The 18,783-nt window shown below is 34.6% G+C and overlaps 1 protein-coding gene across 4 annotated transcripts in view; it reads right to left on the bottom strand.

The window, feature by feature from the left end:
• The window catches only part of DPYD (dihydropyrimidine dehydrogenase), a 902,287-nt gene that overhangs the window by 490,137 nt on the left and 393,367 nt on the right, over window positions 1-18,783 (bottom strand). For all 4 annotated transcript variants that reach the window (XM_030935823.1, XM_030935822.1, XM_030935821.1 and 1 more), the window contains one exon: window positions 14,334-14,518. In XM_030935823.1, the coding sequence (XP_030791683.1) occupies window positions 14,334-14,518 (185 nt within the window). The remainder of the gene's footprint in view (window positions 1-14,333; window positions 14,519-18,783) is intronic.

Consider the following 18,783-nt stretch of genomic DNA (forward strand, 5'->3'; position numbering starts at 1 on the left):
TTCTATTGTATTTTTATTCTTTATTTCATTTGTTCCTGCTCTAATCTTTTATTACTTCCATCCTTCTGCTAACTTTGAGCTTAGTTGTTTTCTTGTTGTTGTTGTGTTGTTGTTGTTCATCGATGTTTAAAGTTACGATATTTATTTCAGATCTTCTTTCTTTTTTCATGTAGACATTTACTGCTATAAAACATCTCTTAGTACCGTTCTTGCATAAGTTTTTTTCTTTTTATTAGTCTTTTGGTATTTTGTGTTTTTGTTTTAGTTTGTCCTGAGAGATACTCTAATTGTGCCCCCATGATCCAATCACCACCCACCATGCACCACCTCCAACACTGAGGATTAGAATTCAACATAAGATTTGGTGGAGACACAGATCCAAACCATATCACTGAATTATAGTAATACATTGGTTTCTTTTACATTCTACTAGTTATAATATTTTCTGTTAATATAATAGCATGTAGACTATTATAGCCTCTACTGCATACAAACCAAAGAGTCTGTTCAAAGAATAAAACAGTAAATGAACTTAAAGAAATGATTTTAAGTTAGACAGAGATCCCCTAAAATAATAAATAACATGTTGACAAATTTTCAAAAGTGTCAATCAAAAGGGTAACAATTGCCATATTGACAGGCCCAGGGGCAAAGGTGGTGATACTGCTGACAAGATGTCAATGATTAAAGTAATAAAAGCATGGTGACCAGCTCAGGGTGGTGCCTGACAGCAAATCCATGTAACATAAAGGAGTCTGTATGATCAAGGTGAGAGTGACGAAGGTAAATAAAAGAAGCTGACATTTAAGAAAGGTGACAGCAGTAATGTTAAATATTAAGCTTTGGAATAAGAAGCTCAAAACTGTAAGTCAACAACATATCAGCCAATACTTGCTCTTGTGTTAACCTGTTACCCCTCATATTTCTAGAAGGAGAATTCTCTGAAATAGACTAAGGTGAGGATAGAGTGTGAAGAGAAAACCAGTGTAGTGACCAGCCCAGAGGTCACTTCAAAATAGAAATAACAATGTCTATAGGGAAGGATGGTTGTGAAGATCAAATGAGAAAAACTACAAAGCCCAAGCATGCTCATTTGTATCCTTCTGTTTCCATGGTAACTCTACCCCACCATCAAGCACCAGATCTTTTAGTAATCTAAGGTAGTATTTATCACCAATGAGCCATGCGAACTTACGAAATCCATTTCCTAAACTCAGTGTCCTCATAATCTAAAACATTTCCAAAACCTACCCATTGTTTCAATTGTATTTACTAACTGCCTACAAATGGCAGGCATTTCATTGGCCAACCACCAACGGTAAGGTAACCACTGTTCTAGGGATACAACAGAGAACAAAGCTGACTAAAAATCTATTTGAAGGCTACATTCTCACAGGATGTTGTCTGCTATATAGTGACTGTTTAGTACATGGGAAGTGATCTAAAATGAAATAAGGTAAACTTTTGAGTATTGGTTCTAAGAATCACAAAAAGTCCAATACTTGTCCCCACTCTGCAGCAGAGTTCTCTGATAACTGCTAGGAACTCACTTATGTGTTCTGACTTCCACATGCTCAGCTGGAGCTCAGAAAAAGAGAAAAGAACATCATGAGGAAAAAGAAAGCTGGTTATTGAAAAGAACAGTAGAACTGAGAACAGAAAAACTTGGGTTCTAGCCCCAGCATTGCTATTAACTAGTTTTAACACCTTAAGAAAGGCATTACCAACAGACACATGAAAAAATGCTCATCATCACTCGCCATCAGAGAAATGCAAATCAAAACCACAATGAGATACCATCTCACACCAGTTAGAACGGCAATCATTAAAAAATCAGGAAACAACAGGTGTTGGAGAGGATGTGGAGAAATAGGAACACTTTTACACTGTTGGTGGGATTGTAAACTAGTTCAACCATTATGGAAAACAGTATGGCAGTTCCTCAAGGATCTAGAACTAGATGTACCATATGACCCAGCCATCCCACTACTGGGTAGATACCCAAAGGATTATAAATTATTCTACTACAAAGACACATGCACACGTATGTTTATTGCGGCACTATTCACAATAGCAAAGACTTGGAATCAACCCAAATGTCCATCTGTGACAGACTGGATTAAGAAAATGTGGCACATATACACCATGGAATACTATGCAGCCATAAAAAAGGATGAGTTTGCGTCCTTTGTAGGGACATGGATGCAGCTGGAAACCATCCTTCTTAGCAAACTATCACAAGAGAAAACCAAACACCGCATGTTCTCACTCATAGGTGGGAACTGAACAATGACATCACTTGGACTCGAGAAGGGGAACATCATACACTGGGGCCTATTATGGGGAGGGGGGAGGGGGGAGGGATTGCATTGGGGAGTTACATATGATATAAATGATGAATTGAGGGGTGCTGACGAGTTGATGGGTGCAGCACACCAACATGGCACAAGTATACATATGTAACAAACCTGCACGTTATGCACATGTACCCTAGAACTTGAAGTATAATAAAAATAAAGAAAGAAAGAAAGAAAGAAAGAAAGAAAGAAAGAAAGGCATTGCATTTTTTTCTGTTATTTTTTATGGATGTTATTCTTGTCTTTATCTCTTTGAGGATATTTAACAATTTTTACAGCCTTTTCAGATAATTCTATTATTGTTGTATTCTTCTGAGTAAATTATCTTAATATGTGAATTTACTCTTTTAAATCCTGTTCCTCAGCTTCCTAACTCATGGCCAGCTACATCTCAACCAAATCCAGCACAGTTCTCCATTTTTTTAAATGGGGAAATGGTTAATCCAGAGGTAATTTTGAGTATAAAGTGAATGCTAAGCCTCTAAAAACAATCAACCATAATGGGTATTCAATAAACTAGATTTTTAAATTTTTATATATATTATTTGGGTTTTAGAACCATATAAAATTACAATTCTGCCCCTCCCATGAATGGGAATAATGAGGTTCAAGATAACGTATTGGAAATTTTAAAAGCTGTTAAGTCCTTGAGCTGGGAATTCCACCTCTATGATGACAATGTTCTGTCTCAGAGACATAAGTGAGAAAACCAAAAAGGCAACATGATATTCCCAAAAGTCTGAAGGCAGAATTAATGAGCAATTAGTTCAGGACTTGAACCCAGACTGCTTGACTTTGAGGTTGCCATTACACCATCCTGGATATTTTTTGAACTGATCCTTTACAACTTGTTTGAGATTCAGCTTTACTAAATCAATGAATTCAGAAGAACACAATTCTGGTCAAAATTTACAATGAGGTTAGTTTGTATTTAAATTTTCCACAGCAAACCAAAGGTTTTGGGTGTTTTGTTTTATTGTGCTACATTGTCATTAGACCCAGAGGGCCCTATGCATTAGAGCGCTGAAATTTGGCATGGGATGCATAACACTTCTAGTCCAACTGGACCAGTTGACACTGCAGTGGTTAATTTCTTTCATACTCCATCAACATGAACTAAGGTTAGATTCCCTATGTATTGGATCAGATTTTTCAGTTATTTTTTTTTTCTGCCCATTCTAATCTTTGGTTATCTCTGCCTGAAGTAGCAATCTACTGTATACTGGCAAGGAAATATTCTGTCTTTACAGAGACAATTTCATTTTAAATTACTTTTCAGGTCAAACATTGCCATTTAATAAAAGTTTGGAACCTATACAAAGTCAATAAAAGGCATTAAAATTACTTATTAGTAATGGTATTTTCTTCCTCTATCACCAACTAGATAGTTTTGTTCTGATAGCTCCATTAGGTACAGCCTCATTGCTCATTTTTTCCTTGACTTCCTTTTAGAACATATGGACGTTACAAAAAATAAATTATCCTTTATACACAAAAAGCTTCACATTACTAGGAATAGAAATTTTAATAGAAAAAGTGTCAAGTCTCTGATGCATAATAATTATTTTTAAATATTAGCTAAAGAACACATCACAATTTAACCTGAATGTACTATCAAAGAGGAAAATTGTGTGGAGAGTACTACAGGGTTTAATGTATGTTTATTTATAAGCAACTGAAGACGACTTCATTGTTCAATAACTGTAAGCAAATTTGACTTTACTACTTGCCATTTCAAGAAATAAAGATGAGGTCACATACATTTCTGGTACTAGTTAAGTCTAAAGGCTCAGTTTCCCAATGAGACTGACCTGAAGTCATCTCAACACTATGATCCTGACCCAGTGGAAAAACTTAGCATGGAAACAGCATTTAGCCATGACATACTTCAATATTATTTTTTGGAGGCTATCGCTATCTCAAACTGAATCCATTATGATTTAAAACTGTCTTTTTATTGATATTCATTGTTTTTCAACCTGACAGTGGCCAATGATTTATATCAATCTTCTCTTAACACAGGAATTAAAGAGTCTGCAATATATCTTAAACTGAAGGACACTTTTTCAATAAGTCTCAAGATTTTAATACAGTTGTCATTTCAAAAGCCTACCTCTTCTCAGTTGGAAAGGGGTTTAGAGAAGAAGAAGGCAGTTCTGTTGATAAGATTGTTTTTATCTGCAGCAGTAGAGGATTCAAAAATTAGTATGACATATCGATGATGCCATTTTTTCAGCCATTTTTATTCTTTAAGTGCAAGAACACTGCAGCTGGCTGTCAATCATTAAACCACAAAATGAAATCCTTTGCCTGGCTAAGAGATTTGCAACTATACTGATGCTGGTAAACTAAACACCAAATTATAGCCTTTTCTACCGCTTCACCCAGATTTCACAGGGGCTGCACACCCAAATAAATGCCTCTTGGCTACCCATTCATCTAACAGCTGGAAAGATGACACTTGACATTTGGAAACTTTCCTGTGAAGACTGCTGCAAGGCTTTCCCATTAGCTTCCTGGTGAGACTGTAAGGTCGAATAAGCTGCCTCAAAACCTGCAAAGGGTAACGGAAATACTCTAATATTAAGCCTGTGCAATTTAAATTTCTAATTCTCAAATCATAGTTCTTCAGATATTATAGAAATCACTGGTATATTTCAGGGCAAAAAAAATGCCTTTGAAGATGTGGAATTAAAGTGATATTTTAAGCAATGATAATGATAACAAGTGTCTTTTATTTAAAGTTGGGACTGAAGGTCTTCTAAGTAACAGGGACTTCAACACAGAGAAGTTCTTGTAAGTTTGTTTTCTAAAATCCCTGACTGCCATATTTTCAACAACTGTTCATCTTTGTCCAGAGCAGAAATCTTTAACATGAGGCAGAGTTATTATCATTCTTTACATTTTTTCCCATATCATAAGCATTATTCAGGTAGCTTTAAAATTCTTACAATCCAGCATTGTGGATTCATTTTGAAAATCACTGACCTCAACATAAAATAAAATAGTTAATATGCCATTATTAAAATGCTGTCATCTTATAAATTTTCAGGTATAAACATGTCTTTTTTCCTCTTCAGAAAGATAATTCCTTTCAAATGTCCCCAAATCAGAAATTGTTAATAAAATGACAGTTTATTAAAGACACCAGAAAGACAAATTTCTCACATAATAGCAACCCAAAAAATAACAGAAGGTAAAAAATTTCACTTATTGATATGAATGCACACAATTCAATTAGATTTTATCACAATGATCTTTTTGCATGGTACTCAATTTGGAATTCCATATCTTTAATTGTCTTTATAATTGTCTGTTCTTGTTTGTTAACTAAGTATTTTTCAAGTGAAAGATTAACAAGAATGAACAGGCTTCCCTAAATGTTCAGTCATATGTCCAAATTAGATGAAATTAATATTATGATTAAAAAGGAAAATGAAACCTTTAAAAAATATACATGGAGGGCATTGAAGAAATGGGAGACATGAATGATGTAACTTTCAATCTTGAATTCAATATCATCTGAGTCTAAAATCACTTTTTAAAAGTTCAAGACCAGCCTGATCAACAAAACTAGCTGGGCATGGTGGTGCACGCCTGTAATCCCAGCTACTCAAGAGGCTGAGGCAGGAGAATCACTTGAACCCGGGAGGCGGAGATTGCAGTGAGCCAAGATTGTGCCACTGCACTCCAGCCTGAGCAACAAGAGCGAAATTATGTCTCAAAAAAAAAAAAAAAAAAAGTCAATTTAGTGATGCTGAATTGTACCTCATTAGCAACAATGACAGACAAAGATTCCTATGGATGTGCACCTCTTGGCCCCAAATCACCGCATAAACCTAGTTTTCTCATGCCATTCCATTAACAAATCCACCAAAGGAAGCTCAGCTCACAGAAAGAAGATGGAATATCTAGCAATGACTGGACTTCTCATTTCTCTTCGAACTAAAATCACAGCTACCATTTGTACTCACTCTACTGCAGGTCTATGGCATGAATTTGTCTCCACTAGGTCTTGAAATCACAAATTCGTTTCACAGAGCCTATTGAACTGCCATCAGATGGTAATGACTTTCTGTCACTCTTGACCTGGGGCAGATTTGAACTAGTGACCAAGAGGTTAAAGGCTCTGTATCTCATTACCAATCCCCTGAGATACTTAGTTCCCTCAACCACTAGTGATTTTTTTTGTGCCTCAGTCGAGCCAGAAGAAAATACCCACAGAAAAAATCGTAAGCAGTAGAAAAGTAGGTCACCAAGGCAAGACATCTATGATAGTTTTGATATGCCTAATAAACACCTATTTCAAAATATACCCATATACTACATGCACCTGAGCAGAATCACAGTAACTGTTAAAGAACTTCAATATAACTTTCAATACGACATCACACAAGCTACCATGAAGCTGAAAAAACCCTGCAGAGAAAGAAACTGAAGATGCTTGTGCTTCATGAGCTTCCAGGGTTAAGGAATGTATTTTAGATTCAGTATCGTTCCAGAATATTTGTGTGTATCTTGTGTATCTATTCTAAAATAATTCTGCCTCACAAGTTAGTTTCAGAAGGGGGCTGACAAATTGGAAGACATAATATAGATTCCTACATGAAACAGTCAAAACATTTTCAAACACCTTAACATGGATACTTACTACAGGAATACAGCATATTTTAATAAGGATAAAGTTTGCTGAAGAAAACAGAAGAATAATATTTAGGAACACGTATTTAGGCAAAATCATGTATATACAGTAGTAGAAATATTAAAGCTAAGCCAACCAATGAAAAAATTAACTTTTTGTTGTTTTTTTTATTGTTGTTGAAAGTTGACTTCAAATGCTGGCTGCCAATAAACAATATTCTGTAACTATCCAACAGCAATTATTCTGTACGTAACTAAGTAGGCAGTGACTCCTGAAGGCACTTAGAAATGCGTACTCAAATTTTTATAAAATTTAATGCCCCGATGCCTCCTTCCTTACACTTGCATTTTTTCCCTTAAATTTTGATTTTCATGGAATGAATCCTACCTGGAAGAAAACAGACCTTTTCCTTTTCATTTCTTACCTATATTTAAAATGATGCTCTATACAAATTATTTTATTTGGATTTCTCCCTCAACCTGCTGATTCGTATTTATCTTTCTACTAATAACTCTTATTTTTTGTCTCTCAATATACGTATTTCTACTACAACTGCTTTTGAGGCAGCAACATGTAAATTTAGTTATTCCCTTCCACTACTGGTAATAAATACTGTGGTTTGCATCTAAAATATAGTGAATTGAAAACAATTCTTAACAAAAGAATAATGACATGGCAAAAATAACTCTAATGATATATCAAACCAGTGAGTTTTGTGATTATAATTTCTATATAGATCAACTTTATTTGACAAAATATTCCATGTTTATAAGAGCTCCTTCTCAGGAGTATCATGACTACTGCAGGGACAATGAGCTTCTGATCTGGGATTATAATTTAGAATAATTTAGTTTGTGTTCTATCTCTAAGTTTTCTCTCAGTGGCAGGACATAACATGATGAGATATCCATATAGTCTTTTTCTCTCCACTTTTTGCAACCAAATCTGTTTATATGCTAATACTAGAATAAAGTAAGTGCTCTGCCTTCTGAACGCTGTGTGAGTGGATAAAACAAACTCAGTTTCTCTACTAAACTCTCACAACACGCTTCTGACACCAGGTGTGTGGGAATTTCTCCCTACCGGCAAGCAAGCAATCAATTCTGTAGTGGACACAAGCTGAAAGTCTTCTAATTTGGCTCAATTCTGACACTATCTACCTGATGATAGCACCAGTTCCTATAGGTTGAGAGCTCAGTCCCCAAAACTACCCCTTACTACTTCAAATGCCAATCGCAAGCCCCAGGTTATTTCACCTGTGATGCTGACCAACCAGTTATAAACTGGGGTTCCCCAAACTCCCTCTTTGGGTTAGATTAACTGGTTAGAGCAGCTTACAGAACTCAGGGGAAAAAACAAAAACCAAACTTTCACTAGTTTATTACAAAGAGTATTTTAAAGGATACAAACACAACAGTCAGATGAAGAGACACATAGGACAAGGTCTGAAAGTGCCCCCAGTGCAGACTCTTCTGTACCTGTGGAGCTGGGTTGTGCCACCTTCTTGGCACATGGAAGCGTTCTAGTTAACTTTCCTGGAAGTACCCCCGTCACCCATATTTGGCTATTGGCAAGTTCTCAGAACCTAGTCCTTTTGGGTTTTTATGGAAAGTTCATTACATAGGCATGATTGATTAGATCATTGGCCACTGCCGATTAACTTAACCTTCAGCCTCTCTCCTCTCCCTGGTGGTTGGGGAGCTCGGCTGAAAGTTCCAATCCTAATCCTGCCTCAGTCCTTCTGGTTACCAGCCCCTATCCTGTAGCTACCTATGGGCTGTCAGCCATCAGTCAACTCATTAGCATACACACACACACACACACACACACACACACACTCATCACTTTGGAGATTCCAAAGATTTTAGGAGTTGTATGCCAGGGAACAGGGTAAAGACCAAAATTTCACAATATCACCATGTGTTTTTATAAATTAATAACATTGGATATTAAGTCAGCCTTCTATTTGGTGCTTTTGTAATGAAGAAACTGAGGTCCCCTACGTGCTCTCTTAACCAAGCTGGTTGCATCTGACAGATTTACTGGACTATTCCTTTCCCTTGTTTTCCTCCCTATGAGACACAAAAGATGTAAAGATGATTCTTTACAACCAGTAGGACACCCCTGTACACTACGAACGTACTGCTTTTACTAGTTGAGTTGTCTACATATCAAGAGTCAGTTGTATGTTTCTCGCCCTGTTTCTGTTGGTTATAAATGTAAATAAACAACCATTAATTAGTTATATGGCTGCAAAAAGAAAGAAGGTTGATTCTACGAAAACTAAGTTGAAAGTTCTTAAAGAATATGATAAAAATGAGTTACTTAAAAAGTACTGCTGTCAAATTAGGTGTTGGTCAAATAATTGAAATGACTGCAGGACAAACATAAAAATCTGGAAAACTGCATTGTATGATTCTTGAAGGTCTTGTACAACTTTTAAAAATGAAAATGGTAGACAATATGTTATGGATAGATTTAGGCAAGATGCATAATAAACCTCTGGTTATTTTATTTAAAAATATCTTGGCCCTGGATTTTGTTAAAAGAAAAAGGAAAATGAGAAAATATCTATATGCTTTAATTAAAATTATAAGCTTTGGTCATGTGCTTCTCATGTAATAAAAAATAAAATAAAATGATGAGGTTAATGTATGCATAGACCCTTTTTACAATTTCCCATTTTAACTTTTTCTAATTAACCAACAAATTATTAATTTTGGTTTCACAGGAAAAGAGAAATTAAGGAATTAAACTAATTAAGGAATTCATTTCACTATAGTCATTCTTTCGGTTATAAATTCTTTCTTTAGGTACACTGTCAAAATTACCCTTCATATTCAGTAATTCTATTCATTTGGTAGAAGAAAATAAATATATCTGGACTCCACTAATATCACATTATAAACAATTAAGGTGAAGTCATATTGAATTATTTATTAGTACAAGTAATTTAAAAAGAGTAAATTTAATATTATAACATAATGACACTTAAAAAGGGAAATTCTGACAAACTGGAAAATACTTTTCTTCACATTAATACCAGATCTGACACTATCACTTCTATAGGTAAACAATTCCTACCACACTACCTACTCCAAATTAAAATCCTCGCTAGGCAGTCTAGCCCTTGTATAATTACTGACCTTTATCTCATTTTTCCTATATAATCTCTATATTCAGAGCTTCCATTAGTCCCCCCTGTGCTTTTTGATGAAATAAAAAGGAGCGCCTGCACAGTGCAGAACTTACGGAGCAAGCAAAGAACATCTTTGTGAAAAATCGAGGAAGGAACTCCTTCCTGGGTATAGAAGCAGCACAACAAAAGGTTTTATTGTTTAGTTAGTGGAGCTTGGTCTGAATTTCAGCCAGCTTGTACCCTGGTCTGGGTACCCCTTGTGGAGTGGGCAACACATAAAAACTTATCCAGCAGCCTTCTTTAAACCTCAGCAAGTCTAATTACTCAGTATTATTCTACTTTTTCTTATTCTTTTTAAAATTTGTACCTTGTTGTTTGTGATGCCCTTGCTGATTCCACATCCTAATATCCACATTCAGATGGATTCAGTCATTGTCTCTTCCAGGTTACCTCTGTAACTTTATGTTTTTTATTATTGTGTTAAATATGCTGTATTAGGCTTGCATTACACAACTCACTTCTTTACTAGACAATAGGATTCTTAATTGCAAATTTAAATCTAATATTTGGGGCTATCTTTTATATCCACTACTTTTTAAAATATATTTTTTGAATGAATGAATGAATGAATGAATTCATGCATGGATGACTTGGATTGACGGGTGTATGTGGATGAATAAATTAATGGCTAAATAAAATGCTTTTGTAATTATCTAAAGTATCCTAGTTCAATACTCATCTGTTAAGACTCTATGCATCAGATTTCTATTCAAATTTCCTATTTGTCATTTTTTTTCTGATCTCATTTTAACAATCCAAGGTGAATGATTTCTAATAACCCACAACAATGGTATACACAGCAAATAGTCACAAAGCTTGGTCTATACCAAGAGCTTTCCATACTTTCTCTCATAATCTTCTCCAAGAACCAAGAGGACAGCAGCTATAATTATTATTATAAGTAATAATAATAATTTATAATTGCTTATTCACCCCATACCCTGGAGTGCTGAAGTAACCTGTCCAAGGCAACATAATTTGAAAGTGTTGGAACTGCATCTGATGTCTTCTCTGTAGTTCAGAGCCCAAATTTATAACCACTATATTATACTGCTCTTTTTTATGCATTTTGGTACTCTACCAAAGTCAAGTGTTGGGCCCAACAGCTATTACTTAATAAGTGGTAATTGAGCAAATTAACTAATGAAATTTAAGTGAAGCTCTCCTCAAGAGAAATTGCCTTCGCTTTCTCCCAACATGGATGCCTTCAAATAATCACATTTATCTGAAAAAGCATATTACAAAGAATTTCTAAACACCCAATTGCAAGGATTAATACTATAATCTGTTTATAAAAATTATATTTTAAAATAAGCTATCTAGTGTTACATTTTTCCCCAAAACAAACTAATGTAAAATATAAGACAAAATGTCATAAGCCTGAGCTGTGAAACATACTGCAGACATTACAGACATTTTTCTTAACAAATGCTACATTTGTGAGAAAACAATATTATAGTGCTAATGAACTTATCGTATAACGAACTCATTAGTTTTCTTGACTCCTCCTTAAATGTATTGAAGATAAATGATTTCTGCATATTTTTTCTATTTAATAGATAAATATTTTGAGAATACAGCAATACATAAACATGGTTCCTGGCTTGCGAAGAGACAGACCAGTAAGTAGGTTTCAAACAAGCAGCACACAGGAAGTTCATGTCACAAACTCTCTGGACAAGGAGGAGGAAGCCAACCCTGAAGGACAAGTAGGACTCAACCAGAGGGAAATGGGTGGAATTGGGGAAAGGTCCGGATTCAGAAGAAATCTCCGGTATACCTGGGGACATTCAAATCAGCATCTCAAAGCTAAGAAGTTTGGCCTTTACCTTGAGTGTGAGGAAAAGTCATTGCCATTTTTTTTCTGATCTCATTTAAAGGGTTTATAACCCCCATGATCATGCCACTTAGGATTAAATTAGGATTCAACTGATACTCGAGAAAGATGACTCTGGCTGCAGCGTAGGGGTATTGGATTTGACAGGAGAGAAAGTGGAGGCAATTTCAAGAGAGGTGATAGAGACCAGAACTAAGTTAATGACAATGTGGAGAGAGAAAAATCCCACTTTGTCTATATGTACCTTGTTAGCCTTATCGCTGCTTAGCACTTTGCATCCAACACCCTGGCAGGAAGGTGGAAATGCTGATTTTACTTGACAGAGATTTTTACCTACCTTCCGTCTCTACTCCATTTTAAAATGTAATTCAACACTTAGTTTGACAAGTCTGAATCCTTCAGCCAAATCCAAAACTCTTACATGGCACAACTTTTATTTTATATTTCAAACACTATCATTCCTAGCAATATGTGTTTTTAAAGCACATGCATATTTTCTTCATTATACCTAAAGTTCTGTTTCTCTCCTTTCTCTATACATCAGATTTCCATTCAAATTTCCTATTTGCCATTACATGGAGGTAAAATAATTGTTTTTTATTATTATTATTTTTTTCTCCATCCAAGCCCCACACTACTCAAAGATTCCAAGGAGGAGGTGGAAGTAGGCAGGTGAATCAAACTTTTAAAAGATGATTAATATAATCAGTGTCAAGTCCAGGCCCTACCTAGCAAATAAGTACATCCTGCATTAGTTACACAAACATGAGAAGGACAACTAGAATCGACAAAATGGTCATAGAAAAGAGGAATAAATTAAAGAAAGCATTAAAGATAAAGTGAATTTTGTTAGCATGTGGGAAACAAACAAGAGAACCAAAACAAGAGTGGTAAAAAGGCATCGTGTGAGCAGTCTTCCCTGAATAGGAAAGAAAGAATAAAAATTTTATTAACAAGAGCAAAATTTCCAGGAACATTTTACATAAATGAGGTAACCGTATCTACATTTAATGAAATCATAGAACAAAAAGAACACAAAGCATTTAGTCAGAAAGTAAGCTACTGAGATCTGACAGTTACACCTTTCTTCCTCAAGACCACAGTCACTGTGGCAAAGTATGCTCAACTTCACATCTCATCATTTCACATTCTGTATTTCATCACAAAACTAAATTGTTTTTAAAAATTACAACTGAAGGGTGGGCATGGTGGCTCATGTCTATAATCCCAGCACTTTGGGAGGCTGAGGTGGGCGGATCACCTGAGGTCAGGAGTTTGAGACCAGCTTGGCCAACGTAGTGAAACCCCATCTCTACTAAAAATACAAAACTAGCCGGGTGTGGTGGCGTGCACGTTTGGTCCCAGCTACTTGGGGGCTGAGGCACGAGAATTGCTTGAACCCAGGAGGCAGAGGCTGCAGTGAGCCAAGATCATGCCACTGCACTCCAGCCTGGGCATTAGAGCGAGACTCTGTCTTAAAAAATAAAAAAAATATATATAAGTAAATAATTAAATAAAATTAAAAAAATAAGAATTGCAACTGAAATTCATCAAATGTTTGTCTTCTTTCCATTTAGGTGCATAGAGTTTGGAAAACAGATAGGACCTTATCGGGTCCAAATGAACAGATCAAACTATTTTTGGACTATGTAAGATTATAATTAATGTAGATTCTAGTATATGTCCTATAATATTGTATACCATCAGATTTGATAAGTGTATGATCTATGTATTTAAGGCAATAATAAATATTTTGAACACAACAGGACTAATAACTTCACAGTACTCAAATGGTAGGAATGCATAACAAATTTTCTTTCTTTCTATTTTTTTTTGAGACAAGGTCTATCTCTGTTGTCCAGGTTGAAGTGCAAGTGGCACGATCATGGCTTACTGCAACTTTGACCTCCTGGGCTCAAGTGATCCTCCCACCTCAGCTTCCCAAGAAGCTGGGACCACAGGCATATGCCACCATGCCCATCTAATTTTTTTATTTTTTGTAGAGATGGGATCTTACTATGTTACCCAGGCTGATCTTGAACTCCTGGGTTCAAGCATCCTCCCGCCTCAGCCTCCTAAATTGTTAGGATTATAGGCATTAGGTGGCACACCTGGCCTGATTTTCAACTAAACAGTTCTACTACCTAGTCTACATTTTAAAATTTTTATCCAAGTAAGTATGTATGTGACATATTTTATATATGCCATACAGAAATGCTCTTATAGATAAGTATCAAAAATAAATGAAGTATTTATCCATTGGAAAAGAATTAAGTGGAAATGATGAAAAATGCCTACCTGTATGTATTTGTGAATGTACCAAGAAGCTTGTTTTCCATCATTCACTGATTCCACTGTAGTGTTAGCCAAACCAACGACATCGCCACCTGCAAATACCCATGGTTCACTAGTTTGCATAGTTTCTGGATCTACTTCTGGGAGACCCCATCTGTTAAATTTTATAGGGCTCAAGGCTTCTTTTACTGGAAAAAAAAGTGAAAAACAATAGACAATGACTAATCAACAGACAATTCCAAAACAATAATTTTAAAATTAAGAAAAATTATGGTTTAATTATTATTCCAGGGATTCAAACAACAGTTTTTAGTAAACTGTAAAAATGAAAAGCTAACAAAACATTGGCATTAACGACACATTTGAAGTGCGCTGACTTAACTTTACACCTCACATGCAGGAATTAAAGACTACAGATTTGGTCAATGTTTCAGAGCAGACATTTATGTCTATGAAGTATGGATCTATAAAGAAGGAAAGTACAACCTTTTAAATACATACAAAATACATTTTCTAAAACTTTATTCATAGCCATCATTTTTACAGATCTGTTACTACTCATATCATCCCAAACTTGTTCATGTGTGTCACTTTTGAAAGTTACATCATGAATTCGGGTCAATAGCTAATCTCCCTTTTACAACAAAACATTTTTAAAGCAAAATGAGACAAAATATTTAACATTTTCATTATATTATTTGCACGTATGATTAAGCAATTTAATAGATCTAGTATATAGTTACATTTAGCCAGCAATTTCTGCTTTGTTTTGTTGAAAGCAACAAATGCAAACATTAACATTAATTTCTTGTGGAAGTTGCTCTGTAAAGTAGTTTCGCAATTATTTGCTAAATATGCTGCATTCCATTGAATTTAAAAGAGTCATGGAAGAGGAATGAGGTTGTGCTTCTTTAAGAAAAATATCTAATGAATATTTTGAAAGCATAATCCTGGCATTTGGAAGAGATCAATGGATGCAATTTAGAGAAAGGATTGAACAAGAGTTAAGCCAGTGTTTAGGATAAAATGTTCTCTCCAGGTAATGATGTCATAATTTTTAAGCAAAGCATCTCAGACTAAGGGCCTTATTCTTTACTCCAACTCAAAAGAGAAAATTTAATCACAACTTAAAGTAAACGAGGAGAGCTTGGTAGATTTTGGAAGAGAAAAGTTAGTTGTTGAAATGATTTATGAATCAAGTATAAGGCAAAATAGCCAAATATAAAAAATGTTATTTTGACACCTAAAACCAGTTTCTTCTGAGTAAAATAGAGAAAAAAAAAAAAGAAATAAACATTGGTATATATTTGTAGCTTTCTATTTAAAGAATGTTAGAGTTGTAGAAAATTATTGAGGGATTACTGTTGATTGTGTTTTTCTCACAAGACCACAGGTTCCCTGAGAACAGAAATGTGTCCACACTGCTTGCCTCTGTTTCACAGAGCACACTACAGTTCTTGGAGCAGAGGACACTCAATTGGATTGATGGATGAATGAATGAATGAGTAGATGGGTCAATGATATCATACTCAGGTTTTCATTTTAAAATCTTCTACTGTTTCTATTTGTTTTTTCATCTTTCATTGAGAGGAAAATTAAATATTCATGCAATTACTTTCAAAGCAGAATGGCATTTTGAGGAAATTTTTCTAATGTTTTTAAAGGTCACACGAAAAGAGACCTTTATCATTTGTTCCCCATTGCATAACAGATCATCACTATCATCTGTTGACAGTTACTTGAGTTGCAAGAAAGTCAATAGTGAGTCTGGCTCATCAATTCAACCTATTTTAATAATGGCAACTGTAACACACCATCATTGAATGATGTATGTAATGAGCTTTATAAATAGCAGCAAGGGGTAAAAATGAATTCTGTTCTATCAGAAATGACCTTATGTTTCCAAAACTTTGGCCTACAAGAGATATGAAATAAAGATAATTATTAAAAAGATTAGAAATTCAAAATTTTATCACTAGGAGATCAAAGTTTTTTTTTTTTTTTAAAGTACAGATTTCACTCTAAGCTTGAGCAGGATAGGAATAATTCCTTAGTTATCTCTGAGTCCCACAACATCAATTAGAGTCAAAGATATGTTTACAGTCGGCCCTCTGTATCTATGGGTTCACATCTGTGGATTCAATCCACTGTGCATTGAAAATATTTGGGAAAAAAATAGAATGTTTATGTCTGTACTGAACATGTACATACTTTTTTCTTTCCATTATTCCCTAAACAATATAGTATATCAACTATATATACAGCATTTACATTGTATTAGATATACCATAAGTAATCCAAAGATGATTTAAAGTATATGGGAGGATATATGTAGATTATATGCAAATAATACACCATTTTCTGTAACAGACTTGAGAGCATAGATGGATTTTGGTATCCATGGGGGATCCTGGAACCAAGCCCCCATAGATGTGAAGGGATAACTTTATCGTGAAGTTACTGAAGCTTAAGTAGGGTCCCTCACTTGCATGGGACTCTTTCAAAGCCCTGTGCCTAATTTCAAATCTCTAAATTTTCCTTTTCTTAAAGAAGAGCTCTCAAATTGTATAAGCTTCACGCCTCATAACATTTGAATCTTCACTTGAGCACAGTGAATTGTACACAGGAGGTGCTGAATAAATGCTTCACAAATTGAAGTTCTTGAAGAATGTGCTTTACCATATTTTAGGATGCAAAAAATGTACATAGAACAATTCACTTTAACAATCCACCTGTCACAAACTCGGTTAATAAGTAGTCAGGAAATGTTACTCTGAGTTTAATAAGTAACTTTGCATTTCTTAAAATATTTAGCACCAACATCATAAGCCACCCTAGGGGCATTTATTTGTGAATTTAAAAGCACTCTTCTGTTCACGGGCATTTCTATTGTATATGCATTGTGTTATTATGTGTCCCTAAACATTCATAATACTCATGGATACTTCTAAAATTAAGCTTTCTTTCCTCAATATATATTTATCCTTTGAAGTCTTAAACCTGAATATCAACTGTTTTATTTTATCATTTGTAATATCCAGCTAATCTCATTAAAAATCAAACAATTCTTTGATATTCTATTCTAAAATCGAGAAAGGATCTTCTTTCTTATTAAAAATCATCTCGGCCTCCTTTTGAAAATTAACTACCAAATTTCCTCCTGCTTATTTTGGAGACCTTCAAGTTTAACATGTTCCTAATTTCATTCAAGAAATAAAAAGAAAAACCAAGAGATCACACAGCTGGTTATGAGGTTACTAACATCAATCAAAATAGAGATCATCTGTATATATTTTAATGCCCAATATTTGGCTCATCAAATATCTACAAAAAGATCACTAAGAAAGTAGAACATGGACAACTTTTATAAATATAAGCAATGCTACAGCAGGTCAGAAATGTTTTCTTTAAGTAGCACTAAGCACCAAGAATGACTGTATCACAAGCACCAAGAATGACTGTATGACCAAGAATGACTGAACATCAAATGGTTAGGATCATTTCCTTGTACATAGAGTAGACTCTATTTAAGCAAACTTAATATTCATATATGATTCGTACTATATATGAATTTACTGAAACTTTGTTAAATCTGATTATGGAACTAAATACTTTTCCTAATTTCAACAATTCTTTTAAAATATAGCGATTATTTTAATTATTTAATCATTTTTTAAGCTTAGAACTAAAATCAAGGATTCAGTGAAAAAATCCACGTGCATGTTATTCATAATTTCCCAGAAAGGAATTCATTTATTTAGTTGCTCCTTATGAAGAAGACTATCATCCTCATCGTAACTGTTCTTCTATGAACTCCCCACAGCTCTTTTACATCTCTGCTGATACATTTAACTTGGAATACAATAAAAATAAATCTCAGAAGCAAATCTTCTGTTCTGTCTTTACCCAGCTTGGAAGGAGTGAAAGCATAAGTGGATGAAAAATGTATATTTACATTTGCAAACCAAATAACTGCTTGCCATTTCCTCTGAAGTGTTAAATGAATATTAATAGAAGGATTGTATTATTCCTTTTTTGTTTATAAAATGGGGAGGGGGATTTTCTGTTATGTTCATGCACAGTTTTCTCACAGATTTCCATGAGATTGCTTCTTGATGGATACTGTGGCATATGTCCCAGGAGCTCCATAGTTGAACAGAAAAAGAACTTGAAAAAGAATCCCAAAACATGCTTATTCACAGTCTATATTATTCTTCAATTGGGAGAGAAATTTGTTAAATGATATGGTGCCTGGAATTTTATGCAGTCTTTATAAAGAATGAAAACGTCCTTAATTCATACCAAACATTCAAGATTTATGTTAATTTCTACTTTAATTACTACTATGTTCAAATGAGCTTATTTAAAAAACAAAGACACTCTGAGGTAGCTTTATAACAAGAAATGGTTTTGAAATTGGAACTTTTAGTCAATTTAATGTTATGCATGAAAT

The sequence above is a fragment of the Rhinopithecus roxellana genome, chromosome 8, assembly GCF_007565055.1.
Source record: "Rhinopithecus roxellana isolate Shanxi Qingling chromosome 8, ASM756505v1, whole genome shotgun sequence".
Lineage (NCBI taxonomy): Eukaryota > Metazoa > Chordata > Mammalia > Primates > Cercopithecidae > Rhinopithecus > Rhinopithecus roxellana.